The 15,483-nt window shown below is 37.9% G+C and overlaps 1 protein-coding gene across 2 annotated transcripts in view; it reads right to left on the bottom strand.

Annotated features, from left to right (window-relative positions):
• Positions 1 to 15,483, bottom strand: part of LOC306878713 (inositol 1,4,5-trisphosphate-gated calcium channel ITPR1-like) — a 56,824-nt gene that overhangs the window by 26,324 nt on the left and 15,017 nt on the right. For both annotated transcript variants that reach the window (XM_079431211.1, XM_079431212.1), the window contains 12 exons: positions 15,282 to 15,423; positions 14,955 to 15,102; positions 13,553 to 13,743; positions 12,004 to 12,130; positions 11,870 to 11,924; positions 11,623 to 11,788; positions 7,208 to 7,375; positions 6,971 to 7,048; positions 6,182 to 6,319; positions 5,973 to 6,098; positions 5,679 to 5,879; positions 5,449 to 5,564 (listed from right to left, as the gene is read on the bottom strand). In XM_079431211.1, coding sequence (XP_079287337.1) covers positions 5,449 to 5,564; positions 5,679 to 5,879; positions 5,973 to 6,098; positions 6,182 to 6,319; positions 6,971 to 7,048; positions 7,208 to 7,375; positions 11,623 to 11,788; positions 11,870 to 11,924; positions 12,004 to 12,130; positions 13,553 to 13,743; positions 14,955 to 15,102; positions 15,282 to 15,423 — 1,656 coding nt within the window. The remainder of the gene's footprint in view (positions 1 to 5,448; positions 5,565 to 5,678; positions 5,880 to 5,972; positions 6,099 to 6,181; positions 6,320 to 6,970; positions 7,049 to 7,207; positions 7,376 to 11,622; positions 11,789 to 11,869; positions 11,925 to 12,003; positions 12,131 to 13,552; positions 13,744 to 14,954; positions 15,103 to 15,281; positions 15,424 to 15,483) is intronic.

Below are 15,483 nucleotides of genomic sequence, written 5' to 3'. Positions count from 1 at the left end.
ACCCAGATATCAACCTGATGAATTCCTCACGCTTGATCCAAACACCATTGCTGAATTATTCTCTTAAAATGACTGATCAGAAACCAGGTATTTATGCAAACGGACATGTTAGAAAGGGGTCAGTAAGTAGGGCTAACGATAATGAAAACAATGCTAAAACATCAGATTTAAAGAAAGAAGGACTGCTAGGTGCGGCCCATGACAATGAGTGGTTCAAATGGGCAGAATACACTGCAAAAGTAGCAGGAATGGATAGTTGTGTGTTTTGTTCTCCATCCCCTCTCGAAAAATTAACAGTAGTGCCCAGTCCCTATGATTTCATCCAATGTGGTAAACATTATGCTCAATATTGTAAAGACACTAAAGCTAAAGGGATACGTTTTCTAAATGCCACATATTGTCCAGCAGAATGCTTACTTATGCTAGGAAACAAGGGCTACTATAGAGATTTTGGCAAAATAAGAATAGGAAAAGAGTGTAATCAGATGAATATTAGAGTTGCTCGAAATAAAAGAGAGATCCCATCAGCCTATGATATTGACTACACATTAGATTATGAATGCTTCAACAGAACCAACGGAAAACAAGATGTGGGTGAATTTGGGGGCAACTGTGCGGTAATTTGGCATATGGATGTATTCATGTTTCGAAATCCACATGTAGTTAAGTTTCATAGTATAATGTATGCTACCGCAACTATAAAAACAAATATGACAATTGTGAGATTAATAGACAAATGTGCAGAAGCTACAATTCACTTTCCTTTTATTTATTATCTAATGGATCAAACAGAAGCCGTGGCAGATTATTATTGGATGTGTGGAGGAAAAAGATTGCGAACCACACTCCCAAAAGATTGGAAAGGTATTTGTACCAGAGTAAGATTGATGCAAGGAATAACAATAATTGAGGGAAACATAGATAGTGTAAAGAACCCCAAATCACAAGTAAGCAGAGCAAAGAGAGCGTATGCTCCAGACCCGAAGGTGTACTTAGATGCAATTGGCCAACCTAGAGGAATACCAGATAAATTTAAAGCAAGAAATGAGGTAAAGTCTGGCTTTGAGTCTCTACTTGTATGGATAGCCACCAACAAAAACACTGAATGGATTAATTACATTTACTATAATCAGCAGAGGTTCATTAATTACACCAATGATGCCTTAAGTGCTCTTGGAGAACAATTAGATGCAACAAGCAAAATGACATGGCAAAATAGACAAGCTTTGAATTGGCTGTTGGCGGAGAAAGGAGGAGTTTGTGTAATGTTTGGTTCTGACTGTTGTACCTATATCCCAAATAATACAGCGCCAGATGGATCGTTCACCCAAGCGATGGATAAACTGAAAAATCTGAGGGAAGAAGTGACCTTGAATGCTGGAACAGATCTGCAGATTGGAGACTGGTTAAATTCAATTTTTGGGTCTTGGAAAGGGTGGTTGATTAAGGTGGGAATTGTAATAGCTATTGCTATTGTTGTGTTTTTTGCACTGTTTTGTTGTGTTATACCTTTCATCAGATCCATGCTAGCCAGTGCTGCAGCCAAACAGATGCTAAGCATATCAGTAAGACCAACCGGAGTTGACATTGGATATGCTCACGGATACACTGTGGGCCCTGGACTGGACGAACTAGACGACTTTGACCTAGAAGAGACTATTCTGTGAAACCTTTCCTGAAAGAACAACGGAGTGGTAGGGAAGGGGTGCCTTTTAATTTTTTATATTTCTTTATTTTCACTTTTGTAGATATATTAGAGGTGTGGGATAGTGTAGGGAGAGAGATAGGGGTACTATGTATTTTCCTTTGGCATATGCCCCTTCCTGAAGTCATTTACTCCTTATATCATTTATATTTACTCCTTATATCATTTATATTGAAATTAATTTACTAATCTTGTATAATGTGATTAATGAAAGAAAAAGGGAACGATAAGGGTATGAAGCAGGTCATTGTCCATGTTATGAGGCATTGCAACCAGAAAAAGGGAATGAAACAGAAGGATTAATTGAAATCTGAAAGGTGATTGAGGGTCTGACCCAAGTCAGGAGTGCAATAACAGTGTTTATTCATTTAGCCCAGCCTTCAGAGATCAATATGTATTTTTTCTATACTTATTTTTTATGCTATTACACTAACATTCCATTAGTTACTATAACAATGATTGCTGTATACACTGGAACATGTCGTCAGAAAGGAAGAAGGAAGGATCGACGAGCACCTCAGTGCTTAGCAACACGAGTAGATTCAACTGGGGTTTAAAAACCCACCATCTACTCCAACACCAGATAGGGCTAGAGGAAGCTCCTCTGGCAACGAAGGATAACAACACCAGATAGCGCTCAAGGCTACCGGAAATGCCTAGAGTTCCTCTGGCTGCGTGGGACAAACCAGTGTTTTAAATCTATTTTCTAGATGTGTTTATTAATCACTCATATATTCTACATGACCATGACAACCATGGGCAAGGCTTGAACATTTTGTGCACATGCTTACACACATTAATGATTGAATTATTAATCCCGAAAAGTATGGTTGGATAGGAAGACAGATTCTTTTACTCTTCTCTAGTCAAAGGTGAGGAGAGATGTTTGGGTCTGGCTTCCTCTGGAGTGCGGTATCATGAAGAAACAATCTGACAAGAGGTTATGAGAGGCCGCACGCTGGCTGAAAGAGGGTATAAACTGAGGGGTGGACTCATGGAACTGTACTCTAGGTAATGAACATGATTGTGAGACTTAGTAAAGTCTCAAAGAGAGGAATATATTGTATATTTTTGTTTACTCACTATAACATTATCTTATTCAAAATGATAAAACATGCTTAAAAATGTAATTCATGCACTGTTCTATGCAAACATGTACTAGTCTATGCAAAAGTGTGATATCCTACTGTACTGGATGTCTGAATACTGATAAATGGTCTTAGAGTGCCATCTATTGGTCATACTGAGTATAGATGTTTTATAGGCCGTATACACCGGTCAAGGAGTACAGTAAACTTAGGATAACCTGGGGAACTTTGGGTGATTTCCAGAATATGAGGAATATGACAGATACATGTAACCAACTGTGATGTATGTCGTCTGGGATCACTGCCAACCAATGAGAGTAGAAGAAGAACTTTTACTTTTTAAAAATGACGAATACAGACGAATGCCACCATTAAAAAATAGACAAGGTGAACAAGTAATTAAATGTGGTAAATCAAACAGACATAGACAATGAGAATAACAGGAACTACCAAATATGGGCAATAAGAAACATATATATACTCTGTACCGACACTCACAGAATCAGAATCAGTCAATGGGACAGCTGCTTCTCGACTTTATTGTCTTGTTATAATAAAGTCTTTTCTTTCACATTTGAAACTCTGCTGTTTTTGAGCCTTTCTAATTGCACGACTGAGATCCAGACCATCGACGAGAGCACGTTTTCCACAACATTCTGCGACTGAATAAATGCATTTCTTGTCAAGAAAAAAGAGACAGAATTAGCAGTTATGAGTGGGGTGGCCAAACCTGTGTTAACGGCATTAAATATTTTTAACGCGTTAAACTGAAAAAAATTAATCGTCTGTGTTAACGCGCTAATTTATACCACTAATATATATATATATATATATATATATATATATATATATATATATATATATATACACAGTCATGGCCAAAAATATCGGCACCCTTGGTAAATATGATCAAAGAAGGCTGTGAAAATGTATCTGCATTATTAATCCTTTTGATCTTTTATTTAAAAACATTCACAAAAATGTAACATTTCATTGGATAATAAGAATTTAAAATGGGGGGAAATATCATTATGAAATAAATGTTTTTCTCAAATACACATTGGACACAATTATTGGCACCCCTAGAAATTCTTATGAGTAAAATATATCTGAAATATATTCCCATTCATATTCACAATGAGCACTCCAGGGTGATTATGAACATGAAATTATCCAGCCATGGCTTCCTGTTTTACAGAAATATAAATAGGAGGGAAAACAAAGCCCAAATTCCCTTAATCATCCATCACAATGAGAAAAACCAAAGAATATTTTTCTGATGTGCAGCAAAATATAATTGAGATTCACAAATTAGTGAAGTGGCTTTACGAAAAGAGCTAGAGCAGTGAAAATTCCCATTTACACCATCAGGGCAATAATTAAGAATTTCCAATCAACATAAAATGTTACGAAACTGCCTGGAAGAGGACGTATGTCTATATAGTCCTAATGCACGATGAGAGGGAAAGTTTGAGTGGCTAAAGACTCTCCAAGGACCACAGCTGGAGAATTGTAGAAAATAGTTGAGTCTCGGGGTCAGAAAAGTTTAACAAAAAATTGTCAAACAGCACCTACATCACCACATGTTGTTTGGGAGGGTTTCAAGAAAATTCTCCTAGCTCATCCAAAAAAAAAACTCCAGCATATTCAGTTATCAGACACGCCTGGAACTTCAAATGGGACTGGCTTCTATGGTCAGATGAAACTAAAAAATGAGCTTTTTAGCAGCAAACACTCAAGATGGGTTCGGTGAACACAGGGATAAAAGGCACCCCATGTGTACAATGAAATATACTGCTTTTTGATGTTGTGGGCCTATATTTCTGCTGGAGGTCCTGGACATCTTGTTCAGACACATGGCATCATGGATTCTATCAAATACCAACAGATAAAAAATCAAAAAGTGACTGACTCGGTTAGAAATCTTATAATGGGCCATGTTTGGATCTTCCAACCGTACAATAATCCAAACACAAACCTCAAAAACAACACAAAAATGGGTCACTGAGCACAAACCAAGCTTGTACTTTGGCCATTCCAGTCCTCTGGCCTGAACCCTGTAGAAAATGAGTGAGGTGAACTGAAGAGGAGAAGCACCAACATGGAGCTGTGAATCTAAAGGGTCTGGAGTGATTCTGGATGAAGGAATGGTCTCTGATCTCTTGTCAGGTGTTCTCTAACCTCATCAGGCATTATAGCAGAAAATTTAGAGCTGTTAAACTGGCAAATGGAGGTTTCAAAAAGCATTGAATAAAAGGGTGCCGTTAATTGTGGCCAATGTGTATTAGAGAAAAACATGTATTTCATAATGATATTTCCCCCCATTTTAAATTCTTATTATCCAATGAAAGGTTAAATTTTTGTGATTTTTTTTAAATAAAAGATCAAAAGGATTAACAATGCAGATTCATTTTCACAGCCTTCTTTGATCATGTTTACCAAGGGTGCTGACATTTTTGGCCATGACTGTTCATATTTTTTTATGTAATTATGTATATTGAATAATTTCACTACATAAAATGCTAATTATTTATATTATGTTATTTTACAGTATATTATATTCTATTTGTATTTTTGTAGTATTTGCATTTTTAAAATAGCGTTTATATTTAAAAGTATTAATAGAGTGGAGACAGGGCCAATAAACCTCTATACCTGAGTGCACTGCTCTCATCAAGTCGTTCCCTCTCAAAACGCATCATTTGAACCAATGACTGAAAAGATGCCCGGTCATTGTAGAAAACCAGCACATCCTCACCCGCTGTCACCAACTAAATACACATAAATAATATCAATAAAAACAGTCTTCACAAGAAAATTGGACAGAGAAGTAGCAATCTGGGCCTTGTAGTTAAACACACTAATTGTTTGTCTGGCCTACAGACCTCAGCCATGACAATGTCTTGGCATTTCTTGATGAACTTGTTCTCAGCCTTGACGATGGTTTGGAGGAACTTGAGGTAGTGGACACTTCGTCCATGCGTCTCGATGCAGTGCACAAAGTGCTGCACTACCCGCTCGTTAATCTCACTACACAACTGGAAATTATTCATGAAAATATGCTGCATGGTCACCGCCTCTAGAATCTAAAACAGAAAGCCAGGGACAGAGGATTTAACAATCAACAGTTGAAATGCACAGATAAAAATGTGTGAGTGTTTATATATTGATGCTCTCACCCCAGGGTTGAGGAACAGATTAATGTGTTTGTGTAGAAGTGCCTGGTTCTGTTGATTTCCAGCACAAAAGTTCTGAAGGAACTGATGAGCTAAAGTCATAATCTCTTGCATCTGAACGTCCTCCCCCTAAAATGTAACAAACACACATGTAGACACATAAATCAGTGATGAACATTAATCTTTTCAGTTACGCAAAGGCTCACACACACCTTCTCATATGGGATCTGCAACAGTTCCAGGACCACACTGTGAGCTCCCATGTTCCTGAGGAGCCGCTGCTGCTGTTTCTTATTCTTCTTGCCAGAGATGCCCTCCAAAACACACAATTTGCTCAACCTCAGAAGGATCTACACACACAAATATAACAACAAACGTAAGATATTCTTCACAGAACATCCTACTTGCCTGTCAAAACCTACAAATTCCATGAAACATAAACACCAGTATTTCCCCTGCCATTATATTAGAAGGTCAAGTTCATTTTTATTTAATACATTTTTTTATATAGTGCTAGATCACAACAGAAGTCATTTAAGGTTGTTTTTACGATAGAACAGGTCTATACCTTGTTCTTTTATTTAAACAAACTAAATAGCCTTATGTTATTTATCTTTTTTACACGACGGCATGTCATTTCTGTCTCTACATGGTCGCGCGTTTACAATTCTTCTCTGCTTTCTGTTTCGAACACAAACACACGTGTGCGCACACACAGGTAGGGCCCTATGATTTCAAGAAAACGTGCAGAACCTCTCCTCTTTCATGATTTTATTTAATTAGACATGGTTTTTGATCAATAACATTTAATTTAACCATTAAAAAGGAGTCCAGAAAAAAATAAAACAGATAAAACCGGAATCCAGAAAAATTTAAATGGAATTTGGAAAAAAATAAAATGGATTTCATAGGGCCCTACATAGGTGAGCACACTCCCACGAGTGGACAGAGAGCGTGCGTCGGAAAATATGGCCCCCCGAACAACACTGAACAAACTCCACCTCTTTCACGACCCTGTAGTTTGAGCTGCTGGTACTCTCCACTTTGGGTTTGTCTGATCTCCTTGAGTTGATGACACCCTGTTAGAGCAGACAAATACATTATAATAATATAATATGCAATATACAATCATAATATAATTCACTATATTTCTGAAAAGAGCGTATGTTGCTTCTTAGACTTTCAAAGGTTTTTATTAAGGTAATTATGGACAAATAATAACAAGAGTGCATCCAGACCTTGTGGTGAGCTTCATTTGCAACCTCTCCAGCGTCTAGCCCTGAGTCTGACCCCTGTCTCTTATACACCCACAGCTCTGATTTCTCTACTATAGACCTCAGCTGGTCCAAATCTGACTTGATCTGCTTGTAATTTTCCACATCCTGACTGGTCACCAGGAGCTGAACCTAAAATAAATAAAATTCCATTTACTATTATTGGAAAGAGGAGCATGTGAACATGACACTATTCAAGTACAAAATATACATTTAAAAAAACAATATATATGAAATATATGGTAAAAGATTCATAAATACATGTGTATATGAACACAAGGGCCCTATTATAACAATCTAAGTGCATGGTGTAAAGCGCAAGGCGCAGGTGCTCTTAGGGCGTGTCCGAATCCACTTTTGCTAGTTTAACGACGGGAAAAACGGTCGACGCACCCGGCGCATGGTCTAAAAGGGTTTTCCCTATTCTCTTAATGAGTAATGGGTGTGTTTTGGGCATAACCTGCAATAAACCAATCAGAGTCTCATCTCCCATTCCCTTTAAGAGCCAGTTGCACTCGCGCCATGGCAGATTTGGTATCTTTTCATGTGACAACACGGAAGAAATGACACTTTGCTAAAATGTAAAGTAGTGAGTGTACTTGTGGTATAACAGTGTAAATTTGCTGTCCCTTCAAAATAACTCAACACACAGCCATTAATTAAAGATGTCCGAGTTCCGCTCGCCGTGTAACTGATACTCGACTGCTTTTCGAGGGGAGGGACTTACCGATAGGTCAATTATTACTCAATATTGCATCATCCAAGTGGATGCTGCACACTTGTGGGGGGTTGATTGTAAAATGCAGTAGTACATAGTAAAACGATATATAAATGCCTCATTCATTCATTAAAAAGTTTGTTCACAAAAGCTTTTTTTTATTTTGTCATCAATAAGACAATTAATTATTTAAATATTTTTTCAATGAATACAATTATTACAATTTTAAAATAATAAACCACAATAACCCAAACACAATCTAAATTAGATTAATGATATAATTTAATTTTAAATAAAGTGCTATTTTAATTAACTAAAATTGCATGCCATTTTAGCCAGAGTAAAACTGACTAAAATTGACATTACAAGACAATTTGGTCCATCTTTATATTAGTTGGCCTTAACTACTATGTGCTTAGATAAAAAAATAAGTACAATGTACTTATTGTGTTCATATTGTATTACAAAAGACTTTTTGCTGCTATTGAGGTAGGGTACGGCCAAGGTTAGGGACAGGTTAGGTGGTATGGGTGGGTTTAAGGGTGGGTTAAGGTGTAAGGGATGGGTCAACAGTGTAATTATAAATGTAATTCCAGAAATTCTTTACAGATGTAATTACATGCAGGTATTTTTTAAATATAAGTACAATGTAAAAATATGTATGTACAAAATAAATGCATTGTATCAAATGATTAATTTAAAGGGGTCATATGATGCAATTTCTTGTTTTCCTTTTCTTTGGTGTGTTATGTAGCTGTTTGTGCATGTATACGATCTGCAGAGTTACAAAGCTCAAAGTCTCCCACAAAAGGATTTATTCTATCTAAAAGAGAAGGCTGATCCAGACTGGGCTAAAACACGCCCCCACATGTCTATGTCACGATGTGAAAATATTTGTGTAATGCTGCCCAAATGTTCACGCAAAGAAAGAAGGCGTGGTTTCAGTAACCGCAGTAGTGTTGATGCAGCCATTTCTATGTGAAAGCAAATGCGCAGTGTAGAGTAACAAGTTGTGTGTGTGTGTGTGTGTGTGAGAGAGACAGGGTCTCTCACCCAACATCACTTCAGACAGGCATTAAAACTGGCTGCCCATGAAGAGCAATTCATTTCATAATTGCCATTAACCAATGGTTAAAGTGGATGTGTCAATGTACTCCCCCTGGCGTGATATTTCCTATCCCAGTACAGGGCTATGCAGATGATGTCCAGATGGCCTTCAGAGAAGAGAGTGCAATTAAAAACATGCTGGACAGAACCAATGCTTTTCTGGAATGGTCAGGTCTGCAGATTAAGGACACAAAATGTGCTGTTCTGTATGAGAGGAGGAGTGGAGGGAACAGGTGGTATCGTTCAAAATCTGATGAATGTCAAATATTTACAGTAGCATCAAAACCCATACAGGTATATTCTCTTCATGAGACATACAATTATCTTGGACATAAAATTAATATTGCAGGAGAACAGAGAGAGCAAGTAAACATCATCTTGTCAGAGTTTACATCCAAGCTGGACTTGATTGATAAATGTCCACTGCCACTGACTATGAAGCTGGAGGCTATTAGACAGGTGGCACTGTCTAAAGTACAACATCTGTTCTCCAATATTCATATCCAACAGAAAGTGCTGAGCGAAATGGACAACAAAACAGTGAGCTTAGTGCGAAAGTGGTTTGGACTTAATACACAGCACTCGTGATGTTATTTTTCATCCCCAATGGGAAGGAGGGTTGGGGGTACCAAACGTGATATGGATTTATGCCAGCATGCGGATTTCCCATCTTCTGAACATTCTGAACAATGATGATAAAGACGTTAGGGAGTTGGCTCGATCCTCCCTGTTCTTGGATCTAAGGAGACGCAAAGTGCCGCTGACCAGGGAGTCAGAGCCTCACTTCCTTGGCTTCAAAATGAAACCCAGCGGGAAACTGGACACTAATTCTGCTGGTTTTGGTGTCTGGCCAGATTGATCGGACCTGAATGACCTCTGTGTTCGAACTGGAGTATCACTGGAGTGGGTGAGGTCTAACTCTGAGAGTGTGAGAGTCTCGGAGGATATCATCACTGACCCCCTGACCTATGTCAAGGCAACAACCACATATGGTGATTATAGCCACCCGCTAACATCTGCAGGTGCCCGGCGAACTCTATTGGAATTAAATCAATGTCAACAAAAACAACACTGGACTGGACTGAAACTTCAGGGAAAACTTGCATGTCTTCCCTCTGCTGATCATTCTGTTTCACATTCATTTCTATAGAATACTGCACTCAGTGAGGACATTGTTAATTTCACAGTAAAAGCCAGATTACAAGTTCTCCCTACTAGACTCAACCTTTCTATCTGGTTTCCTACAACTCAGGTTCCTCATTGTTTGCATCACACTACAGAACAGATCACTGAAACACTGCCACATATCTTGAATTGCTGCCATGCTTACAAGCGAATGTACATAGCACGGCACGATAGAATAGTGGACCTGATAGTGAAAGACATATCAAATCATTTATCACCTTTAGTAAGAATATACAAACATTCTTGTGTAAAACCATCTTATGTTTCAGTATCTCAATAATAATTCAGAATTATTTTCTCATCTGTCTGCTAATACACCAGATGTTGCTGTGATTAATGAGGGGTGTAGAGAGGTGTTTGTATTGGAGGTGGCATGCACCTTTGACTCTAGTATGAAGGAAGCTTTTATGACCAAAGTCATTTAATACCAACCACTCCTAAATATTATTTCAGAGATTATTTGTTTTCATATTTGGCAGTTTAGGACACACATGGGCTGGTTGTAAGAGGGCTTCAACAACTTGGTATGCCCAAAAAGAGGGCTAAATGTTAGCAAAGTACTGTGCTTTGTCTGCTATCATAGGTAGCCATCATATATGACGGAGACGTTGTTATTTATACCCATAACAACGGAGTGATATGCTTAATATTGTGAAGATCTATTTATATGCCATTGGTCCATGATTTTTGTACATGTATTTAACTGCATCTTTAATATTTATGTCCCTGTAGAGTATTTCTTTTAAGTGGATTTAAATAAATTGTTAAAGTGTGTGTGAGAAAGAGAGACAGGGTCACATCACAGTGGAGTCAACTGTCTTAACCACGGCTTGTGTACTGCAAAAACATACAAGCATCATTGTGTCTGTCACTCGACTTTGTTCCCCTATCAGGCTTGAACTGATGGTAAAACTAACGAAATTATTAACTGTCTTTATATTTACTTTGAAAGCTGAAGCTCGCGATTATGGTAAGGGGCGTTACATTTCCGACGCATGCTTGTGGTGTTCGGCCAATCACAATGCACTGTGTCAACTGAACAATCAGAGCAGACTGCGCTTGTCGGAAGGAGGGGCTTTGTAGAAAACGACAAGTTTGAGAGAGGCGGGGAATAGAGGAACTACAATAATGTACAGTATTTGAAAAATAATGTTTTTTGAACATTAAAGCATGTCAACATATTCTGTTACACCAAATACACGAAATAATGATCTTTAAAAAGCATCATATGACCCCTTTAAATGTAAATACATAGTTGTTCAGGGCACCTAATAAAAATGGGACACAATTTTTTTTTTTGTCAGAAGACAAAAACTACTACAAAACAAGAAAATACTGTGTAAAACTGAATGGATGAATGAATGAATACCTGCTTAAAGGCCTGTAAGACCTCCTGCCGCTGACTGAAGTGTCGGAAGAGGAGGTGAAGGGCTCGTGACACCAGTGGAGGATAGTCATGCATGGTCAGATGCAGTAAGACCCTCAGAAATGTCCGGCCACCGTGATCATCAAGATCCAGTGGGGTGTTTTCTTCACTAGATATACAAACACACACAGATTCACACACATAAAACACACAAACATGAGACAAATTAATTAGAGCACAACCTTCTTACCTTCCTCCAAAAATCCCCTCCGCTTGCTCTTCAATGTGCTCAAAGTCCAGAGCTCCTAACAAAGACAATGGTTATTCAGACAACATTTACCCATACCACCTATACTGAAACAAACACACACTTGCTCTTTTCACCTTGAACACTGGCAGGAGAGTCCTGGTTTACAGACGGCTCTGTTTGAGAGTTGCTCTCATCAAACTCTTTTTTAAAGATACAGAGCAGGCAGGAGATCCTGTAGTCCAACCGGACATTTAGAATGAACTACATAAAAATGAGACAGTCCGTAAAGTTTTTTTAACTTATACACAACAAGTTTGGCATATCCTGGGCTAGGGGTGGGTGATATGGAAAAAATATCATATCACAATTTATTTTTAGAAATATCACGATTCTTTGTTATGTAGGTTTTACTATTTTGGTTTTACAAGTTGTCTCAGCATTACAGCCAAACTAGAAAGACAAAGCCTTTCAAGGTAACAAAAAAAAAAAAAAAAAAAAAAAAAAAAAGACATGGCAGATATTTAGGCCAAAGTTATTTTATCTTTCTTATTAAAAAATAAGAACAAAGATACACATTACAAATACAAATAAAACAAACAGTGCTTTATTTTCAGGTACAATAGGTGTATTTAGCAGGAGTGTTCAATGAAATTGAATGAACAAATATAAAAATAAAACACTACATAGACTGATTCCTAAAGCAACTGTATTAAAGTTTTTCAGTCAAGAATAGTGAGTGATTTTTCTCTTTGCGTTTTGTTGTTTTGTTAACGTTAAATGAATAGTTCCCCCAAAAATAAATATTCTGTCATCTGTCTGTCAATTCTGTCAAAATGTTTTATTTTTATATTTTATATTTACATAATTTACTCAAAAGTTGTTTTAAACCTGAATCTGCTGAACATAAATGCTATTTTGAAGAAGGTGGAAATCCAAACAGTTGCTGGTCCACAGTGACTTCCATAGGATTTTTTTTCCTACTATCAAATTCAATGTGGACCAGCAACTGTTTGGTTACCCTCATTCGTCAAAATATCTTATTTTGGGTTTAGCACAAGAAATTAATAGAGGTTTGGGACAACATATGAGTGAGAAATTAAATTTTAGGGTGAACTATGCCTTTAATGACAGTCGACAGCATGTTTAGTGTCCTGTCCCTTTAAGAGCTGCACGCATCTGTTTCTCTCTCAACTATTTACTTTCATTTTAGAGATAACCAACTCAGTCTGTATGTAAACCTTGTGTGTTTTGACAGTATTAGCGCAAAATATAACTTAGTTGAGTAATCAGGCGCTGTTAGACAGGCTTTTTAGTGCGTGTGCTTCAGGTGTATGCGCTCAGAAAAAGCGCACATCAGACCAGCGCGTGAATTAAATATTTAACCAGCAAGCCTTGTATGCAAATAATGTACTTTTGCAATCACAAATAAGTGCAGTGTCCTGTCAGAGTAACTCTACTGCTGTATGTCGTGTTGTACAGTACATAGAGACGGAGGCACCAGAACTGTATTTGAAGATACTACGATATTTCTTCAAAAGCAGATCGTGGACACATTTTTATCGTCCACGATCAAAAATCGTCATATCGCACACCTCTATCCTGGGCATTCAGGACATGAATTTCTCAAACAATGACTTAAACGGAACATTACAATCCAATTACAGACTAGGATGTGTTTAACACCTGTAGGATCTCAATGATCTTGAGTTTGGTGTCCATCACCAGTATGTCTTGTTTGTGAGGTTCACTCTGGGCTTTGACTTCATCTCTGTTGGGAGGGTTGTGGCTGATGGCTGGCAGGAATCCCCCACCCCTTAACACCACCTGTGTCATCAGCTCTCCCACCCCATGGATGGACCGCATCACATTACTTCCTATAGAGATGGTCACAAAAAGATGTGAGAGCACTTTCACATAAGCAAATTTTCAGCAAAACAGTTTGATGTATTTACTTGAAGTGAAAGCTATTTTTTGAACTCTGATTAACTTTATAATCTAGACTGTAAAAAGAGGTAACCTGCAATTGTTACCTTAAAAGTTATTTCTACCTATCTAATCCTTTATTTATTTATTTTTTCTCACTTTATTTTGATTTTCTCCAATTCTAATCCTTTATTATTCCTAGGGCTTGGTTTTGAGACAAATTTCATGATTCGGTTTTATTCTGACTCACAAGCTTGCATTTCGATTTGATTTCCGATTTGCATCGATTCGATATCTAATATTTTGGATATATTACAGGTACAGTACATGCCAAATTTTCAAGGGAAAAAAAAACAACTAATGCTGTAAAATACACACGAGAATCAGTTGGTACTACATTACTATAAACTTGAAGATTAAACTAAACTGATTTGTATACAAATGCTTAAATTACACTTAAAAGGTGCAATAGGAGATTTCGGAAAATGCTAACTTTAGCCTGATAGCACTGAACGCGAACGTCCCACCCTCCCTGCAATCACGTCCAAAGCCACGCCCCCTGAACGCACATATGCTCAAAGAGCAGAATACCAGAGACAACATTAAATTACTACAATAGGCTACATCAACGTTTCCAATTACAGTCCTTGCGCCCTCCCCGCTCTGCACATTTCATATGTATATCTTATCACATCCGACGTTTGCTCTATTCGACCGTAATAAGTGCCCTGCGAAGTGGACATCACCAGATATTCTGCCATGATTCCAGTTCAAAGCGAGTGTATATGTTCCATACAAAGGGCATTAAAGTGTGTGAGACGTGAATTTAAATTGTATTTATTTACAGAGGTATATTATGTCACACTTCATACTACTCTAGTAAGTTTCGTCTGTGTGTGAAGATGCTGCGCAGCGCAAATCCGTGAGTGAATGTTCCGAAGTGAAATAAACTTCAACGGATTTTCCCTGCTCAGGGAATAGGGAGCAATGAACACTGTGTAGGAACCATGTCAATGGAAACACAGTTCATGCACGTAGCTCTCTTCTAACGAGCTGGTTATCTGAATCAGGTGTGTTAACTAAGCGAGACATGCAAAATATGCCGAGTTTGAAAAGTTTGAAAACCCCTGCTTTAGAGTCCATAACTAGTGGTGTTTCTGACCTTTGCCACGTTCTCCAGGCAGCTTGATGGGGAAAGGAGTGCTGAAATGAACGCAGTCCAGGATGGCCAGCAGGATTTTGGTCAACCTTAACAGGTCACTGAAGTTATAGAAACCAAAATAGATCAGGTTCCTTGCAAGGTTCACCACCTATAGAACAGACAGTGGAAATGGGAGTGTTGAAAAAAACAATAGCAAAACTCACATTGCATTGTTAATTGTACCAGACAAATATTGATGCTTTTTTATACGGTCCAATCTATAATGAGCCTAATGTACACACAATAGTGAATAAGATGCAAGGATGTAACTTTCATGAGGTGACACACCTCAAAAGTGAGTTTGTTTTTCTCCTTGTCTGAAAACGGGAAACTCTGGCACACAACATCTCTTAGATAATTCTCCACAAACTCCATCGTCTGAGAGAAGCGCTCCTTCACTTCATCACGTGATGTCCCATCATCATCATAACTAGTCAGAAACAGAAAAATGACTGGTTAATGAACAGACAACTCACTAAAAGGGCCTTTC

Source organism: Barbus barbus (assembly GCF_936440315.1).
Source record: "Barbus barbus genome assembly, chromosome: 13".
Classification (NCBI taxonomy): Eukaryota; Metazoa; Chordata; class Actinopteri; order Cypriniformes; family Cyprinidae; genus Barbus; species Barbus barbus.
Note: the sequence above shows the minus strand (reverse complement) of the source record. Positions and strands in the feature narration are given on the sequence as shown.